Below are 25,693 nucleotides of genomic sequence, written 5' to 3' on the forward strand. Positions count from 1 at the left end.
AAATCACCCTTAAATCAGGAGGGTAATGTTCTTACAACTACAAAAGGAGACTGGGTAATGTTCTTACAACTATACTGAGTTAATGAAGTAAAGAAAGGGGAAAAATCTGATTTATGGATACAATTACTAAAAATGTGTTGAAAGCAAATGCCTCATGTGTACTGGGGTTGAGATGGATCAATCATGGAGCACTCGTGACTTCATCCTGGATTGCTCTCCATTAATGGCAGAATGTGTTTCCTTCTGTCTGTGATGAATGAGATAAAGCCAAATTTAAAACAGGGACAACTTAAGATCAGATGCCAGAAAGAATCTAAACTTCAATAACTGGTTCATTCTTATATTTGGTTCTCTCTCCTTTTGTCTTTTTATTTCATAAGCTATTCCTTTTATCTGAACATGCAAGCTCCTTTTCAATGTTCTTTAGTGGGTTGAGGTATTATGTCTTTCCAGTGGGTGAACAGAGGAGTTCCAGTTTACTTCTGGGAATATACAGCATCTATTATTTTTGGAAAGGCTGTCTCAAGAGCAGAAAGTTTCCTTGCAATACTTTCTGGACTGTGGCTGTGAAGTGGTCCTTATAATGAGAGCAGTTAAGACCAAGGTATCTATTTTCCTTTTGGGGGCTAGAGAGAGAAGTAGGCATAAAGTGTTCTCACATGAAAACGCGCACACTGGGGTTCCTTTCTCCAGCCTGGAGTGTTTGATCACCGATTCCCCTAGGGGTCTGTGGGTGGTTACTCTGGGAAGTCAAGAATACTCAGCCACAGATGTCCCTCAGCACACTCCTTGGGAACCCTTTAGGCCCAAGTTCCTTCTGTGCTAGCTAATTACCACTTGTCGAGGAGACTGCCAACTTCAATTCATGATAATTTATCAGCATGTGGTTAATGGCTCCTTCAAAGAGAAGGGGGAAAGTTGATTTGAAATATTTTGGACAAAGGAAACATCCACCCAAGAGTTTATTTGAAAAATCTTTGTTAACAATGACAGGTCACAGTCACAGAGCAGAGACTCTAGTGCTGCCAGAAACTGAATGACTCAGGAAGGCAGGACACTCCTCCTTAATGATAGGACATTTTCTTCTGTCTGAGAAAATTTAGAAGTGGCCGCCCTTGGAGGCAAGCACAGCTCAAGGTCTCTTTAGCTCTCTCAGGCACAAAGAATAGAACTTCAACAACTTGTTCTAGGTTTTTGTCTGGAGTTTTGCTTTTGATTCTTTCATAGGAACTTTCTCCCTTTATCCTTCCGACCTATTTCAATTCCTTCAAATACTAAAGAAATTGTTCCAGGAAGCCATCAGTGATTCTCTCAAATCATCCTGGGCTTCAGGGAAGAACTTCTGACCCTGGATAGGATCAGAAGCCTGTGTGAAGATGGGCCCAGGTCAGGACCCAGAAGCTTCCCCAGCAGCCTGAGGTTCCCAAACCCCTTCCTCTGAGTATGAGGAAGGTAGGAGAGCCCTGAGGGGTGGGGGGTTCCCACCATTCCCTTCCCCACCGGGCACCTCTTCTGGAGGGAAAACCATGCAAACTCTTGTCCACTCCAGACGGAGGCTCTGACCACTCACCCCTGCCAGTCACCATCAATCACACCGGCTTCCACTTTACGTAAATTCTCTCTGCCTTCTTCTCCATCTCACAACGCAGTATACACAGGGAACTCAAGTAGCTGAGGTTGTACTAGGCAATTCCCCAAGAATCTGGAATTTTGTGGAACAGGGTCAACATCTCTGCACCCTCAGTGCCTAATACAGTGTCAGCAAAGCAGGAGCCCAATAAATACCTGCACAGATAGTCAGCCAGACATTTATGACTGACTAGTCTAGAGGAAAAAAAACTTGCTTCTGGAAACCAGCCTCGTTCCAGCTGGCCTGGCTGTTCAATCCTCCCTTGGATTCCTTGAGATACTCCAACATTCTTCTAATTAACTTCTATGTCACATAAACTAGTCAATATTACTTTCAACTTAAACATTCTTAATTACCTACACAGGGCTCTTCTACAATCCTAAAAGGAAATTTATTCTCCTAATATTATTCTCCTCACATGGATCCTGAAAATCTAGTAGACATGAATTGGGCAAACAAGTCCACTGACCTTACCGGACACAAAAAGCAGAGCCATACATCTGGAGGAAGGACTAGCCTCACTGCTTCCTCATGCGGCAACCTCAGGCCCTAAAGCAGCATTTGTTAGAGATGGATTTCCTATTTTTCAAGGATCCTGGTATTTTGGAAAGGGCACCTGCACTGGCAGCTCTGTGATGCCAAAAGGGTGAAGTATAAGATCATAAAGAATTCCTGTTCACAGAAGCACCACTCCATTTCTGAATGAGAGCAGCGTCTGGTGTGGTGTTTATTGTACTGCGGAAGGATCACGTACCTTTGTCAGCTGCTGCTCAGAAGAAAACCCCAAACCAAACACCGTGTTGGCTCTGCTGTCTGCCCACTGCCCAAACTTCTGTGACGTTTTGGTGAAAGTCATATTCGGTGTGATTGTGCTGTTTATGATCACCTGCAGGAAAATATCCCAGAGGAGAAATGTAAACACTGAGTTGGACACCACAGTCACTCATCTGCCGGCAAAGCCAGTGCTTACAGTGTGCTTCCCTTGTCCTATTATGTTTGTCCTATTAAGTTGTTCTTCTGGCACATCCCATGTTGAGTCAGATTCACAATCATGATAAAAGCTGATTTCACCAAGTAGGCAGTCAGTTTAAAGTAAGATCTTACACGTTATCAGAGGGAGAATGTATCTCCTACGCCAAGAATAGTTTCCAAAACTGCTATTTATTGCCCCAAAACTGCCACACATTAGAGCACCCTTAGTGGCTAGCCATGGCATACATTCTTGGAAGAACTGGATTTACATACCTGTTTTAATCACCTGCAGCTCCAGTGTTCAGTTGAAATCATTTAAAATCTCCATAAGCAACAAGAACCAATAGGAAGGTGAAGGTATGCTCCAATTAGGATAATTTGTAGAGAGTCTCTAGGACTCCAGTTACACATATGTTTGACCTGTTGAGTGTGTCCAACATTTTTCACACTCACCAATTATTTTTCCCTCCATTCTTGGTTCTCCCTGCTTCAATCTGGGTATTTTTTTTATTGATCTGTTTTCTAGTTCACCAATCTTGGCTGTTGATATAGAAACAATGTGCTGTTAAAAATCTACCCACTAGGGCTGGGATTGTGGCTCAGTGATAGAGCACTTGCCTCACATGTGTGAGGCACTGGGTTTGATCCTCAGCACCACATAAAATGAATAAATAAAATAAAGGTATTGTGTCCATTTACAACGAGAAAAAAATCTAAAAAAAAAATATACCCACTGACCTCTTAATTTCAGATAGTGTATTTTTTAGTTCTAGAATATCCATTTGATACTTTTAAAAAATAAATTCTAAGTCTCTGGGGAGATTTAGTTAATTCTTAGTCTTCTTCCTATCATCTATTTCATACATTTTCCTTCTCCTCTTCCTTGAATACACTAATCAGTTATTTTAAAGTCCTTGATAAAAACTCTAACATCTGGATCATATCTGAATCTGCTTCTATTATCTGGGATTTCCCCATTTTGACTGTAAGCATATGGTTTCACCTTTTTCCATGTCTAATAATTTTTTACTGTATGTTGGAAAATGGGTGTAGAAAAATTGTTAAGGCTTCACACACTGTTATCCTCTACCAGGGAAAGTTTCCCCTTTTTTTCTGCTAGGCAAGTAAGGAAGATATTTCTACTTCTCAGGGTTGTGGTTCAGTGCTGGTAAAACAGTCTAACTCTGGTTCACCCCTGTGTTTAAGGCAAGCCCTTTAGTGATTTCAACTGACAAGTGGGCAGATCTTCACCTCTTCTGCAATGCAAGGCTACTGGAGATTTAATGCTATCCTTGAGAAGTTTTTGGCTTAGTTCTATAGCCTTCAAATCCACATATCTTCACAATTTAGCAAATCTTAAAGGGGATGGCCATGTGTTTGGAGTCACTCAAGTCTCCCGTTTTATCTTTCAAGCTATAGGTAGACACCAAGATTTCTGCTGGTTTCTCTGCCAGCAGCAGAACAAGTAGCACAGGTACCAAGGCTGGATGTCCAGGCCTCTCATTGTCCCTAGAATCAGTGAGTGCCTGGATGAATGGGTATGTAAGTGTCCAGAGTCAATTCCCCACTCTGGGCCTTTTAAGTCTCTTCTATTTTTTTCAGCTCCCTTGTAGGACTTTGCTTTCCACTCAGTCAATCCAAGAATTTTACTCTGCCTCTCAGGAATGTGCAGCCTAACTCTTACACTCTGGAACAGAACCGGAATTTAGCAAATGTCTTGTGGTGAAAATCAGCCGTGAGTCTGAAAGCTCCATCACTGCTAAATGCTTTGCCGATTTCTCTTTCTACCAGCAGCATCTCTCTATGGGAGCCAAGTTCCATCTTCATCCTGCACCCAGAATTGGCAAATGCTCTCAAGAGAGAGAGCTGCCAATTTCATCTCTGAGTGGTCCTTCTTCATCTCCCTGGAATTTTAATCTCTCTTGTCCTCATCATTTCTACAGCTCTCTGATGCCTTTAAATCATATTTGTCCATTTTTTTTTCCTGCTTATTATCGGAGAGAATGGAAGACTGGCCTGCTGGAATCTATATATCTTACTTAGAAGCAAAATGCTGAGTCTGTAGAAGTTTAGAGATGCAATTTACTACTTGTCTCAAGGGACTTTTTCTATAATGTTAATGGAAAGCATGTGGAGAGCTGCTTATGTCAATTAAGCAAAACTGTGTCCAGATGTGCGATCCCAGCTTACCAGTATGACTTCACACTGCAACTACTCTGTAATTCCTGTAATATCCCACCTTCCCATCTCTTTCCTCCCTTCTATAGCATGTTGAGGGGGGGAAGGACAGAGAGAGTAAATTCTGAGTTCTCAGACCACAGCACACATCTTATGCCCATCAAACTCGCCCTAACTCAGTCTCTCCAGTCTCCCAAGAGAAGGGTCCATTCACTCATCCAGAACTAAGCAGTCCCAGGGTGCTATGTCTTCATCCCCAACCCCAGGATGCTCCTCCTACCCACATAACTGTACTGTGTACTCACGATCACAGGCCAGAGTAGACAAAAAGGTCTGTTCACTCTTTGGACACAAAATGCTCATTTTGCAGGAACTCATAAAAATTCTGCAGTGGGAGTTGCATTGTCCTTCTCATTCTCTACAACAGGCCTGCTCTGCTGAGGAACTGCTTTAATTCTAGATCTGCACAGCTACTGCTTCCTGTCTCGAGCATCAAGATGTCCAAACACAATCTAGAGGATCCCATGACCTGGAGGTCAACCAGGAGGCAGAAAATGAAAGCCCGCTCTTTTTTACCATGCTGCTCTTGCTATTCCTTAGGCTAGCTCCTTTGCAAAGCCCTAGCTAGCTCCCAACAGCTTACCCAGGGTTCAGAGAGAAGGAAGAAAAGGGAGGAGAGAGGAGAAAGGGCAAGGTAAGCCACCATTTACCCCTTCAACACACTCCTAGATGGCCACGACCATGCAGTTGATTTGAACAAACTTATGGCCACAACCTAAGACTATCTCCACAATAAGGAAGACAGCTGGCTGGTGTCCCTCCCAGAAAATTCAGTGCAATGACCTTCACAAAAGCAGCAAGAGTGACATCCTGGGCAATTACATTGTCAAAAATGGTTAACCCCAGGATCTTCCTCCTTCACTTCCCATCAACATAGGCACACCACCCTGTGCTAAACTTGGCTTGGCCAAGACTAAGCTCTCCTGACAAGTTGGGAAGACAGAAGCTTCTAAGTTCTGCCCTTTCTGTGTATGCTCCTCTCAGGCCCCTTGGTTGCTGGCTAACTGTGCACCTGGAAGGTCTATTTCTCTTTGAGGCTCTGACTCATTTTTCACTTTCACCTTCCTGAGGCGTGAATGAAAGAGTAGACATATGAAATGATGTTTCTCTGCTTGGGGTCTGCAGTGATGAATGCACAGTGTACAGTTGTGTGGGCAGCAGGGACATTCTGAGGTTGGGGACAAAGAGCTGGGACCAAAGGAACTGAAGGAAGCTTAGTTCTGGGCAAATGATCCTTCTCTTGGGAGACTGAAGAGAATGAGTTGAGTTTGATGAACATGAGTTATAAGCTCAATTTTGCTAACCAGATGGAAACTGCTTTACTATTATTACTATTATGAACTCAACAAATTCAAAATATATCGGATGATTCCAAGTGTTTGGGCAAAAGATTTGGAGTGATAGAAGCCCTCAGAGATTAGTAAAACCACTTGAAAAACAAGGTGGCTTTCTCTAGAAAGTTGAAAATGCACTTTTTTTTTTTTTTTTTTTTTGGTGCTGGGGATCAAGGCAAGCACTCTACCTACTGAGCTATCTCCCCAGCCCTGAAAATGCACATTTTTTACACATAACAATTTGACTCCTGAGTATACACCACAAAGAAACTTTTACATAGGTATAGGGAGAAATGAACAAGAATGTTCACAGTAGCAGTGCTTTCAAACACAATGTCTACCACCAGCAGAATGGATAAATAAACTGTGATACATTCATACAATGAAATACTATCTACCAGAAAAGTTTCTTTTTCTTTTTTTGGTACTGGGAACTGAACCCAGGGGCACTTTATCACTGAGTGACATTTCCAGTCCTTTTAAAATTTTTTTAGTTGTAGGTGGACACAATAACTTTATTTTATTTACTTATATGTGGTGCTGAGGATTGAACCCAGTGCCTCGCATGTGCTAGGCGAGCACTCCACTGCTGAGCCATAACCTCAGCCCTTAAAATTCCATTTTCCTTAAAATTCCATTATTTAATTTTATTTTGAGACAGGGTATCACAAAGTTGCTGAGGGCCTTGCGAAATTCCTAAGGCTGAACTCAAACTTGCAAACTCAAACTCAGTCTTCCAAGTTGCTAGGAATATAGGGGTGTGCCACCCAACAAATGTACAGTGAATTTTTTAAAAGGGGAGGGTAAAGGATTTGAAAAAGAACATATACAAGAAGGTTCCCAGTATGATTCTATTTGCATAAAGGTCAAAAGCAAAACTAAATCATTTATTGTTTAGGGCAGCGGTCAGCAAACTATAGCCCTTCAGGCCAAATTCAGTCTACAGGCTATTTTTGTAAATAAAATTTTCCCCTCTCCCCGGGAAACAGTCCTCATCCAGTTCATCATGCTGCTGAGTTAACACCTGTGTTTTCAATCTCTGCCCTCTGGGCTCCTAAGAATATGTTCTTCCTCGATTCCCTTCTAACCTCGTCATGACATCTGCACTCTTTGACCTGCTCTTCCTCAGTTGCTGCCTAAAGTCACCCTCCTGCCCCAGGCCTCTTCTCCCTTTGTTTTCTCCCACAGTGTGACATCTCCACTTCTGTAACCTCTTCCCTCCTCATCCCACAGTCATCTTGTGCAAGTTCCAGTCTCAGAGGAGAGATGGAGCGGTGTCTTGTAAAGAGAATTGGCAGTGCCCTTCCTGCATAGAGACACTGGAGAATCATGTTGGGGATAGAGGACTGTTTCCCGGGGAGAGGGGGAGAGAAATCTGGGGAGAAACTGAAGCCCAGAAGGGAGAGGGGCTGCTTTGTAAAGCACCCTGGGCACAAGCTTTAATTCGGCAGCCCAACTCCTGCATATACTGCCTTTCTCGCAAATTTTCTCTGATACTTCCTTTTGGAAATGAAGACACCCTAGTAAAAGACCCAGTTCCTATACATGGCGGGAAACAAATTTTCATAAAATGCATAAAATACCTATAACCAAGAGCTACTTGGAAGAAGCAAAACACTCTTTAGTCTCTCTTGCTCCAGGATTCAACAGAAGCTGCTCATGAAATAGGGAGGCACAACAAAGGATTCCTCTTCATGGAAGACTCCCAAATCCAGGGATTTGCAAGTTTGGAAAACTTAGACATTTTCCTCAGGAGGTGGGAATGGATTACAGCAATTAAAAGACACACTGCCTGCCTCTAAGGCAGTTATTAATAGATGCTTTTTAGAAAATGAGGAAGAAAACCAACATTCATTGAAGCCCTACTGTGTGGTAGGAAACTTCCCTACCTTATTCCCTTGACAGAAGGTACTCTATAGGTATTCAAAAGAGGAGAACTACAATGATGGGTGTTCTTGAAAGCAATTTTAAATTCCTAGAAGAAAATACCAAACAAGCCAGGATTTCAGATGCTTATAATAGCTAAACAATCATGAGGAGGCAGGGCTTGTGACACAGCGGGTTCTGCTAACTATCTGTAGAACAAATGACCTCTAAGGTTTCTTCCAGTTCAGGTTTTTTGTGATCCTATAAATAACTGAGAATCAAGGGCAGCAGAGTTATCCAGAGCACCTGGGATAAGCACCTGCTTCAGGCAAGCCTTGCCCACAGGCACAGCCAGTACCACATAAGGATGGCAGTGATTAACTGGGTCTGTAATGAATGCCAACAGCACAATGAAATCAAGTGCTGTGATGGCTCAATTAACCAATGCTCTGGAAATGGAGTTTCTTTATAATGCAGTTGGCTGTCCTGCCCAAAAACTTACCATAAATCATATGGCTGTTGGTGTGTGCCACATGGCTCACAGCAATGCTCTGAGAAGCTGGGAGATGCCCTTTGTCCACTGTCCATGAACAGGGCAGTCCTAGGTTCACTAAGGTTCTGGTCCTTAGTTCTTCCTTGGCAGTGGCCCTACCCCTGCCCATGATCCTTCTGTGCACACTGTATACCTGCTGCAGGCCTGGAGGGGAGGTGGCCAGGCCTGACCTCATCATCTGCTCACTCCCCCACCCACTTCTATGGTGTTGCCCACTGTGGCTTAGTGCTGAAACTCCAAAGATGGGCCGGCATGGTTTCCCCCAGTTCTCAAAGAGCTCACAGTCTCCCATAGCCCCATACACAGACACAAATCCACATAATTCCCTAGTGTTTGGGTGATGATGAGGCAACACACATAAGTATTCCCACCACTCATTTCTTTAGGTGGTAGCAGCTGGAACTGACACATGTAATACTATTCCTGAAAAAAAGAAATGGCTTAGTGTTTCAAGAATGAAGAACAGATCTGAATCCAGAGTCTTCCTATGATGAGCAGAACCAATTGCTCTCAGGAGTAGAACTAGATCTCCATGCATCCTTTCCCAAGTAGAGCATGACAAATGCTTGGACAGAGAGGAGAAGCTTGCTGAGCCTGGCACAGAATGACAGCTGCTGAAGCTGCTGGTTACAACTCCACCACTTGTGCTCTTCTGACTGCTCACAGTTTACACTGTATGGGTCTGGTATGGCCTCTGCTCAAAATGACCTCTAAGTCCCTTCCAGACCAGCACCTTTTCTCTGAAGCATATCTACTCCATTTGGGAGGGGCAGAGCAGGCTTGCTCTCCCATCAATAGCAGTTCTCTGCCTTGAGAAGAACCATTGGCTTGGAAATGCCAAAGCAGAAGATCAAGGTGAGGATTTAATGTGGCCATGTCAACAAAGAGAGGCCTAGTCACAGGCCCCAAACCTGCCCAAGGTCACAGAGGTACAGCCCACAGGTCTCAAAGGCTAAACTATCATCTCAGTTGGGATTGACATTTGGGATCAAAAGCCTAAAATGAAATGGGGTTGTCTCAATGTGATAGAACACAGTGATAGGGAAGCCAGGAAGCATCCCTATTCCCCTAGCCTAGGTGCATCCATATAGAGGTGGTCAGTCCATGTCAGGTGACATCATTCCCTAATCACCTGAGACCTAGGATGTGCAGCTGAGCCAGTAGGAGGATTCTAGGCTTGGAAGGCCAGTGAACATGGAACCAGGAATGTCAAGAGGAAAACCAAGCTAACCGTAGAGAGATGTGGGTGGAAAAGGCAAAGATAAGGATAGGAACCTGAGGGGAAGGCACTGGTGTTAGTAAAAACAAACAACAGTCAGCTCAGCAAACTTGACCCTATTCCAGCCCACAGGAAGGAAAGGATCCATCTAGAGTATTCAGATGGGATGGAAGCTGGGTTAGGGCAATTCAGACCCCAACAATGGGTGAGGAAGGTGCAAACTGCTGGGCACCAGGCAGCAGCCATAGCTGCTACTGCTCTTCAGTCTTTTCTCCATGCCCCACCTGACTGAGGAACAGCTGCAAGCACAGGATCTGGTCAAGACCTGGCTGTTGGTTTCACTTCTAGTTGTTCACTCGGTCAAGAATGGGTCCAGCAGGGCTGAGGTAGTGCTGGGATCACATCCAGTACTCTGTGTTCTAGTTCTCCAGGTACGAAACTTTCCCCTATGTCCTATCCCTGAGTGCTAGTTGTGTCCCTACCTCTACACTTCCCAGGGTCTTCTGCAGAACAAGGCTGTGTCAGAGTTCTCAGTGCTATAGTGGTAAAGCTAGAACTCTGGGTGGGCTCTGGGAATACCACGTGGCTGGGCACCATAGTGTGAAGTTGCAGGGCGGGCAGGTGGTAACCTGAGATCCTCTGGCTCCATCTCTGTATTTCAGCAATGCCCCATGGCCTAGGTTTCCAATTTCCACTTTTTAAGTGCCTAATTTGATGGATCCCCCACACTGGGCTTGAATCAGCTCTGCTCTGCAGCTATGGCCTTAGTCCACCCTCCTATACCCGTCTGATTTCTCACAGCCATCTCAGTTGGCTCAGACTTCACCAAGCTGTCACAGCCTTCAGGAACTGCAGAGCCATAATGATACAGTGGCTGACACTGACAAATTACTAAAAGTCTATCTAACAGGGCTAAAGCACTTATTCTAAGAAGTTGTTTTATCTATAGTTAAGCCTAATATATCCTTGGATAGCTCAACTGACAAAAGCACAAACCATCTAAGGATGGCAGATGAACTGACAGAATACACAGATAAAAGAAAGCAGGTCAGCTCAATTCCCCATCCCTATCAGAACATCCTGGAAAGAATCCAGGCAATTCTAGCTCAGAGAAGTGGTAATTACAACCACACCATCCCATGTCTCCCAGAAGCAAAAAGGAAAAAATGAAATAAATAAAAAAATAAGGCACCTATGTACTATGTGCCAGGCACGTTCACATTTCCTATTTGCTAGCCTTTCCCTCACCCCAGGTACTCTCATCCTGATTGCATAGATAGAAAGGCCAGTTCTTATGTATCTTAAGATGCTCACCAGCATCAGTCTGCCTAGCCTCCCCAGAAGTGTGAGCTTAGCCAGGTCACAGCCTCCCACTAGACCTTGCTTAAAAAATAAGGAGTTCTGAACTCCCTTCCTGGGCAGGCAAAAGGGTGATAGCAACTGGAAGAAAGAGAAAGAAAATCAAAGGCCACCTCACCTTCTGCAGTTGCCATGGTGCTGGGAACACAAAGGAGGCACTTAGAAAACATGTGCTGAAGGGAGAATTTGCCTTAAAACAGGGATCCTCATCCAATCAGGAGGCTCCAGAAGGCTCTTTCAGGGGGATGGATTTCCAATGGAGGCTTCCCCACACTTTCTATTCTGTGGAGTGCAGGGAGAAGCCTACACCCAGGCCCCAACCTACAGCCCAGCTTCCAACTCCCTTCTAGCTCCCTACTTCCTATTGCCTAGGAAGTCTGACCTAGAGGCAGAAGTCAGGAGAGACTGCAGGTGGTAATGACAAGGCCAACCAGAGGCTACTGCATGGGCCCAGGCAACCCTGTGCCTAAGCAAGAGTTAATAGTCTTAAAACAGAAGGGGTTATGGCTCAATGGCAGAGCACTTGCCTAGAATGTGTTGAGGCACTGGGTTTGATTTTCAGCACCACATATAAATAAATAAAATAAAGATGTATCAACAACTAAAAAATAAAAAAAAGAAGGCATACACATGAGACACTTAAAAGGTAGATTCGTTTGATAAACTTTTTTTAAAAAGGAATGATCTGTTATTTTGGGTTCTTTTTTTTTTTTTTTTTTTTTTTTTTAGGCCAAGTAATTGGGAAATAAAATCAGAGGCATGGTTTAGAAGATAAAAAGACACACTGAGTTTTAGGTGACAACAAGTAAAAATGTCTGGCAGGGTGGACACAGATTAAAGACTATAAAGTAGTGGGTTTATTTATTTATATTTTTATAAAAAGACTTTGTGATATTTCTGCTGGCATCTCTTCATTTTACTCCCATAAAAATATGGCAAAAATATGGAGAAAGATAGCAGAATAACAAACGTACCATGTAAAAAAGTATTTCAAGAAATACTCTAAACCATTTAACAAAATTTGACTCCCATGTCTAATAACATCGGAATCAGACTAGATTTAATACCCAGGGTTGGCAAGGGTACAATAAACTGGCATTTTCATACGTGCTGGAAAAAAGAACCCTTTCAGAAAGTAATTTGGCAATATGCATCCACAGCCATAAAGTGTTAATATCATATTACTTCTAGGAACCTAGCCTAAGGAAATATTCAAAAGAAAGCAATAGATCTGTGATGAACAATAGGATATTCAGTACACAAAAATGCTCATTATCTATAGTAGAGAAAAACTGGAAGTCACTTAAATATCCAACCATGAGGAGAAATTAAGAGCATTATAGGCCCCTGATGGAATCATTATATAGGCATTAAAATGTCAGTTCCAAAGACAGTGTGGTAACAGGGAAAATCTGCTTTTCACTCGCTTGCCATGATTTTAAAAGGACAGAAGATCAGGATATGTGACTACACAGATAATATGATGATAACTTCCACTGTTACGATAGCTGGTTCTGGGTACAACTTTTTCCTCCCACTTTTCAAAGGTATGGTACTGCTTTGGACAGAAAATAAGAGAACGTTAAAATCAGCAGGTGGGGCAGTACCTTGGCTCCATCTACACTGATGATCCGATAGCTGTTCCTTGTGACATCGTAGAAGTAGGAAACAGTGACAGCCTGCTTACTTGCAGGCACCCAATTCTTCTTGGTGCTGGGGTCAATCTGGAAGACATGCGCACGGGTGGTGAAGATGGGCTGCTCTCTGTAACAGGAAAGATGGGCGTGTGAGTTGATACAACATGACTTTTATGTAAAATTTTTGATTTCTAGGCCACCTACTGCCCCAAGATTTTAAATAGCTCATTCAGAGAGATACATATGCATGAGGACAATTAAAATAAGAAAAGGGAAGAAAGGAAAAAAAGAGACACCAATGAATAGTTTCCGCAACCCACACTCTGTTTGCAAGGTAACTGGCCTAATGAGCAATTTGCTTAAAATGCAACTCCCTGTTGAGAATTTCTGCATCCCTGTCAAGTGTCCAGTTCCTTCTCTGACATGCTACTGGCATTTTTTAGGACTTTGGAACCACTTCAAATTTATTATGGGGGATTCCATAACAAATTTAAGACTGTGCAATCCATTTATAGCTTAATGTTATAGTTCTATTAAGTATTTCTCAAATTTCCATCATTATTTTATATCATTGTGAGTATCTCTTTAATTTACTTTTGGAACAATTTAAGGACTTTACAACTTGACTTTATAACTTGCCTTAAAGTTTTATGTAGAATTCATCAAATCCCTCTCTTTTGCTATTCTTGTACTGTAGTGTTCTGCCCTTTTCTTCATGTAATCGCTAACCAAATTAGCACATCATCTGTGTTTCTTTCTGCTTAGTGGAGAATTAATTAGATCTTGACAACAGACACTAATAAATAAGGAAGATGAATAAAAACTGCAGTGGATTTCACTACACAGTCATATTTTAAGGTATCTACTTCACAAAATAACACAAAATATATGTATTTCCGAAGACAGAGTCTTTAGGCAAACTGTCTAAAAAATTTTTTTAAATGTTCAAAATACGATGAAAATTGAAAACTAAAAGCCACCAGCATGTAAAAATAACTCAATTGGGCATAAGATGCTACAGATTTAATAAACACTTATTAGAAATACAAAATTAAATCAAAAGGTTTCATTTTGGTTTAGTCAGATTAATTTTCAAAATTCTTAAAATGTCAAGAGATGACATTAAAAAAATTAGGACACCCAAGTGTATACAAAAAGCCAAAAGGGAAAGTGAATTTTAAGTGCACTGGTCTCTGGATGGAGTACTTTACGGCAAAGCAGTCTTTGAACCCATCCTGACTGTGGAAGACTCATTATTGGAAAAGAAAGCTCTTGAGGAGAACTCTTTTCCTAGAAAAGCAATTTACCATTTGAGCCTCATGCAAGGGACATGGAATAACATCACAGATGTAACCATGGTTCCAGGGAAATGCAGAAACCTTCTTTATGACTAATTCTCCAAGGGCATGCTAGTAATGCTTGAGTACAATTGTTTCTAGAGGCCAGAAGAAGAGTCAGAAACTAACACTCCTTGCTCCCTGAAAGTTCTTTTCTAGGTCCCCCTGAGCAGGACAAATGACTCTGGGGATGTGGATTACTGGGACATTTCAGTTCCCTCAATAATGACCAAATTCACCCACCCACTCAATCCTAAACCAACACCCTTTCCAGTGGGTGGAAACAAAAGGAATATTCTCACTGTAATTTCTCACATCTGTTGTCAAGAGGCCAGGCTGTGAGGAACATGTGCACATGAATATGAGCTCTTGCAATCAAGTCCACATGGGGAAGTCTGACATCTGGATGGCCCAGCTGTGCCACTGCCAACCCAGCACTGTATTTTTCTAATCATCTAAATACAAGACCATAAAGAAAAACACTTCCTCACACAGCATTCTCTTGCATCTGTAAGAGGAAAGAGTGATTTAAAGGGCAGTCACTACAGAAAATTTTCAGAGAATAAAATTGTACTCAAATCTCTACCTCCCTCTTCCACAGCACTAGAATGGAGGCCCTGGGTCAGAGAGGAGCCCTGGGTCAGAGAGGAGCCCTCGTCAGGGAAGGAGCCTAGGCTTTCAAATCTTTCATCTTGTTCCTTACACTGAGGAAGGGTGACTAGATCTAAGTGTCAGCAAGTTTAGTGTTTCTTCTACCTTTATGACAGAAGTTAGCTGGGCATTTACTAGGCCCCATCCTATGCCCCCTGGAATCTGGCTCTCCAAGGAAGGGGGCTGTAGGTTCCACTTCCAACAAGAATTCCAGGTGATTTTTATCTTCAAGAAAGATTGGGATATGCTCACATTAGACATTATTAAATGATCTAGGGAAAAATGGGAGAAGTGACCCCTAAAATAAGCATCTCTCCTCCAGAATGAAAAAAATGATATAGCACGACCCCCCACAAAGTTCTCCCACAGCTCCAAGGGCCTAGCAGTGGGACCAAGAACAAGTTCTCTGGATGCAAATGATGGAGGCTAGGGGTAAAAGGGAGGGAAAGATGGAGGGCAGTTTGCAGTGGCCTCCTGCAAGCGCTCTCTGCCCTGGGAGCCTATAGGAGTGAAAAAGTGAGGATGGCAAAGTGGAGAGAGTGGAGGAGGAGGGCAGGGAGACAAGAGAAGACAGCAGGGCTTTCTGATCAGGCATAAGCAAAAGCAGCCTGCCATCTGCTTGGCATGATTGAGGCCAAGGTGGGCATGTGGACCAAAAGGGCTCCATCTCCAAATCTGCCTTCTTGGCAATCCAGATGGACTGAAGTTATCTTGGGTTGTCCTTGGGACCCCATCCAGAAATGCAAGGATATGGGGAGGCATGGTGAACTCAGATGGACACACCCTTGGTCACCATAGCCAGGTCCTCCACAGGGAAGTGGCTTCTCCCACACAGAGACTCAGGAGGGAGCACTGTGGGGAGTCACACTTGTCCAATTCGGAAGGTGATCACCATGGCAGGTACAGCCCTCCTGAGGTCAAAGGCTTTTTTCCTCAGTCCCAAGGCCCAGGACAAACAGGGCAGTGCAGCCATACTGGCAGCAGCTCTGTATACAGAGCTGTATACCCACCCATAGGATACGATATCTACATGAATAACCAAATCTGAGAGCACTGGGGAGTTTCAAGCTAGTCTTCTGAAATTCAAAAAGTCTACTGTTATTTCAAGAAGGAGCAAGGATGAAAAGAACAGCCAGTGGCTGACATTTACTGAGTGCTTACTGTTCCACAAGGCTTTACACGTGATTTCTCATTTAGGTTCACAACAATCCCATGGGGAAGGTGCCACAAAGATGGAGAATAGAGGGCTCAGAGAAGCCAGGTAAACTACCTTGTATCACAGTTAGGAAATGGCACATCTGAGATATGAAGTCATTTTGAAGTGACAAGGAAAGTCTCCCTCTTAACCATTATGATACACTCTTTTAAAATGAGAGTTGTTTGTCGTATGTAGCTTCTGAGGTACCTCCCAATGTAATCCCCTCCCCTTGAGTACAGGCAGGACCTGTGACTTGCTTTTAACCAACAGAATATGGCAAAGGTTATAGGCTGTCACGCATGTGATTAGGTTACATAGATTGTGATTTCTGTCTTTCTGGCTTTTTTTTTTTTTTTTTTTTTTTTGCGGTACTGGGGATCGAACTCAGGGCCTTGTGCTTGCAAGGCAAGCACTCTACCAGCTGAGCTAGCTCCCCAGCCCTATCTTGCTGACTTTGATGAAACAAGCTACAATGATGGGGAGACCAAGATTGAAGGAATTGGGAAAGGACTCCAGCCAACAACCAGAGAACTGAGGCCTTAATCCAATATCCCTGGAGGAACTGAATTCTGCCAACAAACAGATGAGCTCAGGAGCAGACCTTTCTGCAGTAGAGCCATCAGATGAGACTCCTGGCCTGGCTAACACTTTGGTTACAGCCTTGTACAAAACCCTGAAGAGGGCGACCCAGCTAAGCCTTACCCAGATTCCTGACCACAGAAATATGAGTCTTTTATTCACACATATTAATTGTACAAATAAATAGGATTTATTATGGTATTTACATACATGCACACATTGTGCATGGATAATGCCCATCCACCCTTCTACCCTCAACCCTCTTCCCTTTTCCCTCTTGCCAGCTCCCTTCCCAGTCCCTTAAAGTTCCCTCTTAATTTCTTTCTCTTCCTCCTGCCCCTTACCCTTCACCATCTTTAGTGACCACTATTCTGCTTCATAGTACTGTATGACTGACTTACTGGTTTCCCTAAATGAGTAAGAACATGTGGTATTTGGCTTGTTTCACTCAGCATAATGCTCTACTTCCATCCATGCTACTGCAAATGATAGTATTCCATTGTGTAATCATAGCACATTTTCTTTGTCCATTCCTTCACTGAAGGGTACCTGGATTGATACTATATCTGGGCTATTGTGAATAGTGCTGCAATAAACATGAGAGTACCCATTTCTTCCTGGATGTCAAACCCTTATTGAATGTACCACTTGCCAATATTTTCTCCCATTGTGCAAGCTATCTCTTAATCCTGTTGACTGTCTCCTTTGCTGTGCAGAAGCTACCTAACTTGATGTAATCCCATTTGTCTTTTTTTTTACTTTTGGGGTCCTATCTAAAATTAAAAAAAAAAAAAAATCATTGCTTACACCAATGTCTTACAGTGCTTGTCTTATGTTTTCTTGCAACAATTTCAGCATGTCAGGTTTAAGATTTAGGTCTTTAATCTATTTTGAGTTGATTTTTTTACATAACAAGAGAAAGAGATCTGGTTTCATTCTTCTACATTAGCATAACCAATTTTGCCAGTACCATTTGCTGAAGAGACTGTCTTTTCTCCAATGTATTTTCTTGGTTCCTTTGTCAAAAATCAGTTGGCTGTATAAGCATGGATTAATTTCTGGGATCTCCATTCTGTTCTATCGGTGTATTCATCTGTTTTTATGTCAGTACCATGCTGTTTTAGACTTTTTTTTTTGGCGGTGGGGGTGGGGTAAACCCAGGATATTGTGTATACTAGGTAAACACTTACCAACTGAGCTATATCCCCAGTCCCACCATGCTATTTTAGTAACAATAGCTTTATAGTATGTTTTGAAGTCAGGTATTGTGATGCTTCCCAGCCTTCATCCATCCCCACCAGGATTGTTTTGGCTATTCTGGGTTGTAGTTCCATATAAATTTTAGAAATTCTTTTTTCTATTCTACAAAGAAAGTCAGAATTTTGTTGGGAATTATACTGAATTTATAGATCACTTTCAGTAGTATGGTCACTTCTTCCAATCCATGAACACAGAATACCTTTCCATCTTTGGTGTTCTCAATAATTTTTTTCACCAGTGCTTTATAATTTTTGTTGCAGAGATCTTTCTTTCACTTCCTTGGTTAGGTTTACTTCTAAATATTTTTTTCTTGTAGTTACTGTGAATGGGATTGCAGAAATACAATTTTATGTGTATTTTTTTTTTCCAAGTGCTTGGAATCAAACTTAGGGTCTGTGCATGCTAGGCAAGGACTTTACCCGCCCCCTGGCATTCAGTCTACAAAAATATGTTTTAAGTTGCTAAGTTTGTGGCAGTTTATTACACAGTAATACATAACTAATACATTGTCTTTCATAAAAAATTTACTACACACCAAGTAAACTGCACATATTCTCATTTAAATTTCTCCCAAAAGGGTTGCAAGTGAGCAGCATTATCCACACAGGTAAGTGAGCATCTCAAGACAACTTCTGCAACCTGAGCAACTAATCTTGACGTTTTTAAGGGCAAAATCAGAGAACTTCACAAACTCAAACACAAAATTCAGAAGAGCAGACCCCAACTTTGAAAGAGTATTTTGCTTCACCTGATAAAATAAAAGATATGGAACTAGGACAAAGAAGTCAGTTCCTATAAGTGTACAAATCAGTATAAATAGAAAGATTCAAGAGAATCATAACTTTCCAACCCAGGAGGCCACATTTCCTTCCCAGCAGGGAAAAGTGGAAAAGTGTGTGTGCCAGAGAGCAGAAAATGCCTTCATATCAATTTTATTCTCCTTTCTTTGGTGTTCAATGCTCAGGGAGTATATTTCAAATGTACTCCCATTCCTTCTTCACTGCTTTAAATAGAAAGCAGATGTTTCCGGATGGCAAAATGCTTCTTTAGGCAGACAATATAACCTACTGTTCCCTTGTATAGTCTTTTTAGAGCTGAATAAACACCAATTGCTGTTCATTGAACACATTTTGGAACCTGACAGTAATTGTCCCCAAGAATAATTAGACAGTCTGTGCAGCATATGTATGTTTGGGATATGAAAACCACTCGGCAGAGAGACCACTCTTGCTTTTTTTGGCTTCATGTGAAATGATTCTGCAAAGAACTGGCATAACTACTTTTTATAGAAAAAAATGATGTTCTAACTTGTCATAGTCCTTCACTTGCAATGCTTAGCACTAGCCTTTTTTCTGACACAAATCTGTAAAACCTCATGATTCTTATTTTTCCTACTTCTATTTGATTTGACTTATAATAAACTATTCAGACATTATTTTACAGCTGTTTAAACACTATTTCAAAGTCTCATAAGGTGCCCTAATTAGTCTGGAGTCTTGAATTCCTCCAAACATCCATGCAACAGCAAGAAGTTTTCCCCTTCCCCAGATGGGTTAGGCATGGCTCACCCAACTTCAAAGGCTTCCCGGGCTCTGTCCCTCACAGGACAAGCTCCAGGAGCTTGGGAATGAACACCTGGCCCTGGCCCCTCACTAGATGGATTCTGTTGATTTCTTCTAGAACTTCTGCATCATCTGTACTTTCATGTGTCTATGCCATTGCACTTGCCTGTCACTGGGCTTAAAACTTCCTTCCCCCTTGTTTGGCTTGAAGAATTTCAAGTCTTGCCATAGCACCTTATGAGGCCTGATGCGTGCTCTTAGCTTTTTGTTGTTGTTTTTGTGGTTCTTGGGATTTGACCCAGGGCCTTATGCATGCTATGAAAGCACTCTTCCACTGAGTCACACCCTCAGCCCTCTCAGAGCACAAACCTTTCAGCTGAGCACCCCAGACCAGAAGCATAGGCTTACCTGGCTCCTGGTCAACACTCCAGATGGTCATCAGGCTCCTGGCCAGCAGGGCCAAGTCCCCAGAGCCTAGACATAGAACTAGGGAAAAGGAAAGGCACACAGAGCTTCTTCTTACAGATACTCCCACACAAGGAATCAAATTTACAAGCATACTGGCATTCTACTCCCATAGAAAACCCATATAAGGTTACTGTAATTTGCAGATAGGACTGCATATCTAGAAAACCCAGGAAAATCAACTGAAAAAGTGAAAAATTCAAAACTATAAAATAAATCAATAGCCTTCCTATATATACAGATAGAAATTCTTATTTTTAAAATTTTTTTTATTCATTCTTTTTAGTATACATGATAGTAAATGTATTTTGACATATACACATGGAGTATAACTTTCCATTTTTGTGGTTGTACATGATGTAGAGTTATACTGGTCGTGTATTCATATATGAACATAGGAATGTTATGTCCAATTCAATCTTCTGTCTCTTCTATTCCCATCCCCCCTTCCTTCCCTTCATTACCTTTTGTATAATTCAGTGACCCTCTACCCCCACCCCAGGGCTTATTGTGAGTTAGATTCTGCATATCAGAGAAAACATTCAGTCTTTGGATTTTTGGGATTGACAGCCAGATAGAAATTATAATGAATTTTTGTCCTATGATTCCAGTTATATGAAATATCCAGAATAGGCAAATCAACAGCAAGATAAAGTGATTTTTTAACTCCTAAATAGGCTGCATACTGCAATTAGTTGAATTACTTTAATATTTTCCTATAGAAAACTGTATCTGGAAGGCTAATCAAGTTATTTTATTTAGTTTGCACAAGTATTATGTGATTATTATTTGAACAAGTATTATTTATTGTTTATTACATAATTTCTGTGAAAACACTTTCTTTAAAATAAGTATCTAAAATTCAAAACATCATTAAGATTTTCTTCAGTATTCAATCTAAAACTAAAATTTTAACACAAACTATCTTCATTTTACATGAGAAGAAGCTTTACAAAAGGCTAATTTTACTATTTAATCCTGACAAGTCTTGCTTGAAACACATACTTTTCCCAAAAGAAGACCATAAATGAGATATGAGGTTCAAAGAGGGTGAAATTTGCAAAATATAAAAAACTGAATGTCTCAGAATTCCACTTAATGAAGACTGGCTAGTTGTTTTAATTATAATTTCAAGTCTTAAGTTCTATTTCTTCCCCAAACATTCATATCTTTATAATATAATAGGGAAGACAACAAACATTAGATGCTAACTGTTGAGCTTTTTTACTTTTTAAACATAGCAGTTAACATTTCTTTTCCTTCACAGTCTGGAATGCATCTGGTTCATTAGCTTCTCCAATTTGATTGCTAGGGTCATGTTTCTTTAATCTTCAATTTTCCTGACATGAATGCCATTGTTGGTTTTGGGTTCCCTGAAAACACTTTGACAGAATCATCAGTAGACATACTCATCACCACATCTGCCCTATCAGAGGGCTCTCAGTGTACGACATTCCTGCCCTTGTTTTTCAGATCAAGAAACCACATGCCACCATGTCACCCAAGAGTTCAAACTGATAGACAGCTTGGTAGCTTTCCCACAACAGCATCACTGGAGAAGCCTTCATTCTAAATATTTCTCCACAGTTCCAGAACACAGTTTTGACTGTATTGACTTCTCTTCTTCAAATTCTATAGTAGCACCAGATGATTCCATATGATTGATAACTGCATCTGGGTGCCCACTAAGAAATCTGGTAACAAAGGATGGCCCAGTTTCATTGCATAAATGTCAAAATTTGTTATTTCTTCCCCTCTTAAGATATTTTCATCAATAACAAAATTGCCCATAAAACATTTTAGCTTTTTGAAAAGGGAATATGCAGCAGCTGCAATTATCCCAACTTTTCTACATTGGCTTTCAATCCCAGATTCTTTCAGCATTTACATAGCAAAAGTAATGTTCTAGGCCATCAGGCACTGACTGCAACTTCTTTAAATTCTTAAAATTCTTCTGCCATTCCAAGCACACACATAGATATACCATGCTCAGCAATCACAAACATAGTGCCATTTGAACCACACTGGATTTAGTGGTGTGCTAAGATTGAGGATATAAGCAAGTTTACCCTTTTCCAAAAGAGGAATACATGTTGTGGAAGTAAGTTAGGTGCCTGTGATGTTCACTTTCATCCGTAAGTCCACTCTCTTTATAGGTGTTTCCAATGTGTTAGTCAAACTAATGGCACTGGTATTATTCACCAAAATGTCAATTCCTTTAAATTTCTCAACTGCCTTCTTCCCTGTGTCACTGATTAGTGCTGTTCACTTCTTACATCAACAATACATGACAAGGCCCTTACTCCAGCTGCTTTGATCAGTGTTGGGTAAAATGACTTCTGTAGATCAGAGGTGTTAGTGGAAATGTCCATAGTGAATTTTTTTTTTTAAATCCCTACAGGGGTGGGGGTTAGCTCAGTGGTAGAGCACTTGCCTAGCATATGGGTTCAATGCCCAGCAACACACACAAACACACACTCACTCACACACAAATAAATGACACTACTTATTCCCTAGAGTACCTGACAGTTTTTAAGGGGTTACCAACACACTTCTGATATATTTGTGGTCTGCTTGTGTATGAGTTTGGTTGAGTTTCAGGGCTGTTTCATAGTATAAGGGTTATCTCAGAGGCCATCAGATCCATTCTCATGAGCCCTGGGAAACTGTCCCAATTCTGAAAGTGATGGGTGGGTCCTAAGCAGTGGGTGAAGATTTGAACAGGGAGTGGGGGAGAGGCAAAGTTGCAGAGAAGCAAAGCCAGGATGGAACTGCATAGGTAGAAGTGGGGCTTTTCTGAGGAAGCAGGAGATGTAAAAAAGATTGTTTGAGAGAATGAGGGAAAAGTGAGTCTTGACCAGCAACAGAAGAGAGAATTAACAAAACTCACTAGCAAGACTGCCATGCCATTTCATGTTCAAAGGGCACCCCTCAATTCCTGAAACCCCTCTCCCACTTCCATACATTCTCCCTTCATTCTACCCCAGAGCCCAGCAAATCTTTAGGTTTAGCAGATAAGGGGGTGTTTAGTCAAATTTCTTTGCTGCTGTGACTAAATGACCTGAACAATTGTAGAGGAGGAAAGGTTTATTTGAGGGCTCACAGTTTCAGAGATCCTAGTTCATAGAAGGCCAGCTCCATTCCTTGGGGGCTCGAGGTGAGGCTCAAGGTGGAAGAGTGTGGCAGAGGGAAGTAGCTTGCATCATCAGGAAGCAGAGAGAGACTCCACTCTCCAGATATATACCCCAAAATATATACCCCATAGCCATGCCCCCAATGAACCACACCCTCCAGCCACACCTTACCTGCCTCCAGTTACCACTCAGTTAATCCCATCAGGGATTAATTCACTAATTAGGTTAAGACTCTCGCAAACCAGTCATTTCTTCTTTGAACTTTATTGCATTGTCTCACACATGAGCTTTTGCAGGACACCTCACATCCAAGCCATAACAGGATGAAGACAGCTGTCAGACACCAGAGGTGCTCTCAAAGATGAGGAAGGGGTGGCAGTGGGGCAAAGCCAGAGAGCCATGGACTCTAAGTGCCAAGCTAAGGAAATCTATCTTGGGGCCAGCATCTCCTAACTGTGCTCCGTGGAAAGTTTAGATCAAAGCTATTTTCTGTTCCAAGTACATTTCAAGGCCAGGACTTGTGGAACATTACTGTAATCTCAGCCATTCAAGAGGCTGAAGGAGGAGGATGGCAAGTCTGGGGCAACCTTAGCTACTCAGCAAGACCCTGTATCAAAATAGAAAATAAAAAGGGGTGGAGATATGGCTCAGTAGTAGAATGTCCTAGGTTCAACCCCTGGTACCAAAAACAAAACAAAACAAAAAATATATATTACAAAAAAATACATACATAGGAAGGATGTTAAATGCATTTGGATATATATATATATTATATATATATAATATATACATTTTTTTTTAATCAGGCAATATCACCTTTAGGAAGTGGTGTTCTTCCAGGAAATAACACAGGGGCCATATGATATGCACATAAGCATGTAACCTGCACTTACAAACTATAAACTACTTACTATGTACAAACAATGCATGAATGGACACATTCTATTTATGATTTACTGTCTATGAAAAGTATCTTGTCTTAGGATTTCAAAACATATTCATGATTTTATTCATAGAGGGCACATCGAACATTTACACTATAAAAACTCCACTGGAATCCAAGGTGAACAGAGTAAGTTTTAAATTAAAAATAAAAAGCAGTTTTATGATTCACATACTGTGAACTACACAAGCCAAAATTTGGAAAATATCCAAGTAATGATTTCTAAAAAACCAGGTGGTAAGCTGACAGAGTCACAACAATTAATGATTTCTGGGTCAGCCTAATTCAAGAGAGTGCAAAATCTTGCTGCAGAACAGTTTGTGTTCTTCCTTTTGCTATAACACATCTGTGCACAAAGATTTTCACATTATACTGCAATGAAACAAAATACAGAAGATTTTATGCCATACCTGATGGGAGGCTATGACTTGGCAACATCATTCCTAATATTAACCAATGTGATTTTTAGTCTTTTAAGACTAAGAAAATAATGTTCTCAATTTTAAATGTTAACGGCTTTTGTATTCATCTACAATAAAAAGGAAATGAGATGTTTGACTATTCATGTACTTTGCTCTTAATAAACTAAAAATAACCTTCTTTGATGATTTATTCTATTACAGTCAGTTAGCTATTCCCATGTAAATGTGAACAATCTAAACATCTGTGAGATCATATCTTGTTGCCCACTTTACCTAAGAGTATGCTAAATCTTTGATCTGTTGATCTCTCACTAATATGTCAAAATGTGTAAATTGTTTCATGGTAAAACAAGTTTAGGAAATGCTGATTCTTGAGAAAAGGAGTAGCACTGATTGATCAGCACTATGATCTAGAGGAATAATTGTGGCACATGTACTAAGAATGGGTAGACAAGGGAAGAGCCTGGAAAATACTAATGAGGCACTACACAACTCTCCATGCATACAGAGATGAGGCCCTGCCTGGGGATAGTGGGCTAGTGAGATTTCAAAGTGTGGCATCAGAATTTATGGTTTTCCATCTAGCATGTGAAGAGCTTGAAAGTCGCCACCCTATCTTAATTAGTAAAAAGATGAACAAAGTGAACAATCAACAACTTCTCTTGACTCTATTACACAGAAGTGAGGTCACAGGGCAAACCACAGCACCCCAAATTGAAGAGACAGAGAATCACAACTTACTAGAGCAAAACCCCATAAATGGAAACATTTGTGAGAATCAGTACTATGGTAGAAAAACCTGAACTGTAAATGGCAAATGGTCTTCAGTTTGCTGTACACAAATCTGAGTTAAAAACTCCATGGGGAGACAGTCATAAGGGTGCTGCCACACTTTTGTGGCTCTTACTTCCAAAAGCTCTACCAAGTTCTATGACAAAGATCAAAGAAAAATGCCCACATCCATCTAGTTGATATAAAGGAAAGTAGCCACTTTAATGAACACCAGAGCTCTCTGTTCTTAACAAGGCTTGTCCTCAGGAGAAACTAATTCACCAGAGCCCAATCTTTTAGGGTATGAGCAAAGCCTCACTGACTTTGGAGACTGGAAATACCCACCTCCAACACCCTCTAGCCTTCCGTATGGGCAAAGGGAAACACCCTCCTCCAGCACCCTCAGCCAGCTGGACCCACCTAAGAGGGGAAAAAGAAAACCTGAGAAGCACTGGTGAAGTTCACAGTGCAGGGGCACAGGACCACGAGACTGAGGCCTAACCACAGGACTACAGAACCTTCCTCTTCCCACACAGCACCACATTAATAAAGGCCTAGCAGTT

At 41.5% G+C, this 25,693-nt stretch overlaps 1 protein-coding gene and 1 pseudogene across 3 annotated transcripts in view; both read right to left on the reverse strand.

Annotated features, from left to right (window-relative positions):
• Positions 1-25,693, reverse strand: part of HOMER2 (homer scaffold protein 2) — an 87,401-nt gene that overhangs the window by 22,971 nt on the left and 38,737 nt on the right. For both annotated transcript variants that reach the window (XM_079128472.1, XM_079128471.1), the window contains exons 2-3: positions 12,779-12,935; positions 2,385-2,516 (exon numbers count right to left, since the gene is read on the reverse strand). In XM_079128472.1, the coding sequence (XP_078984598.1) occupies positions 2,385-2,516; positions 12,779-12,935 (289 nt within the window). The remainder of the gene's footprint in view (positions 1-2,384; positions 2,517-12,778; positions 12,936-25,693) is intronic.
• LOC306653573 (hydroxysteroid dehydrogenase-like protein 2) lies at positions 16,418-23,736 on the reverse strand (annotated as a pseudogene). The gene has a single exon. The product of its transcript is annotated as a hydroxysteroid dehydrogenase-like protein 2 (transcript).

Source organism: Sciurus vulgaris (assembly GCF_902686455.1).
Source record: "Sciurus vulgaris genome assembly, chromosome: 2".
Lineage (NCBI taxonomy): Eukaryota > Metazoa > Chordata > Mammalia > Rodentia > Sciuridae > Sciurus > Sciurus vulgaris.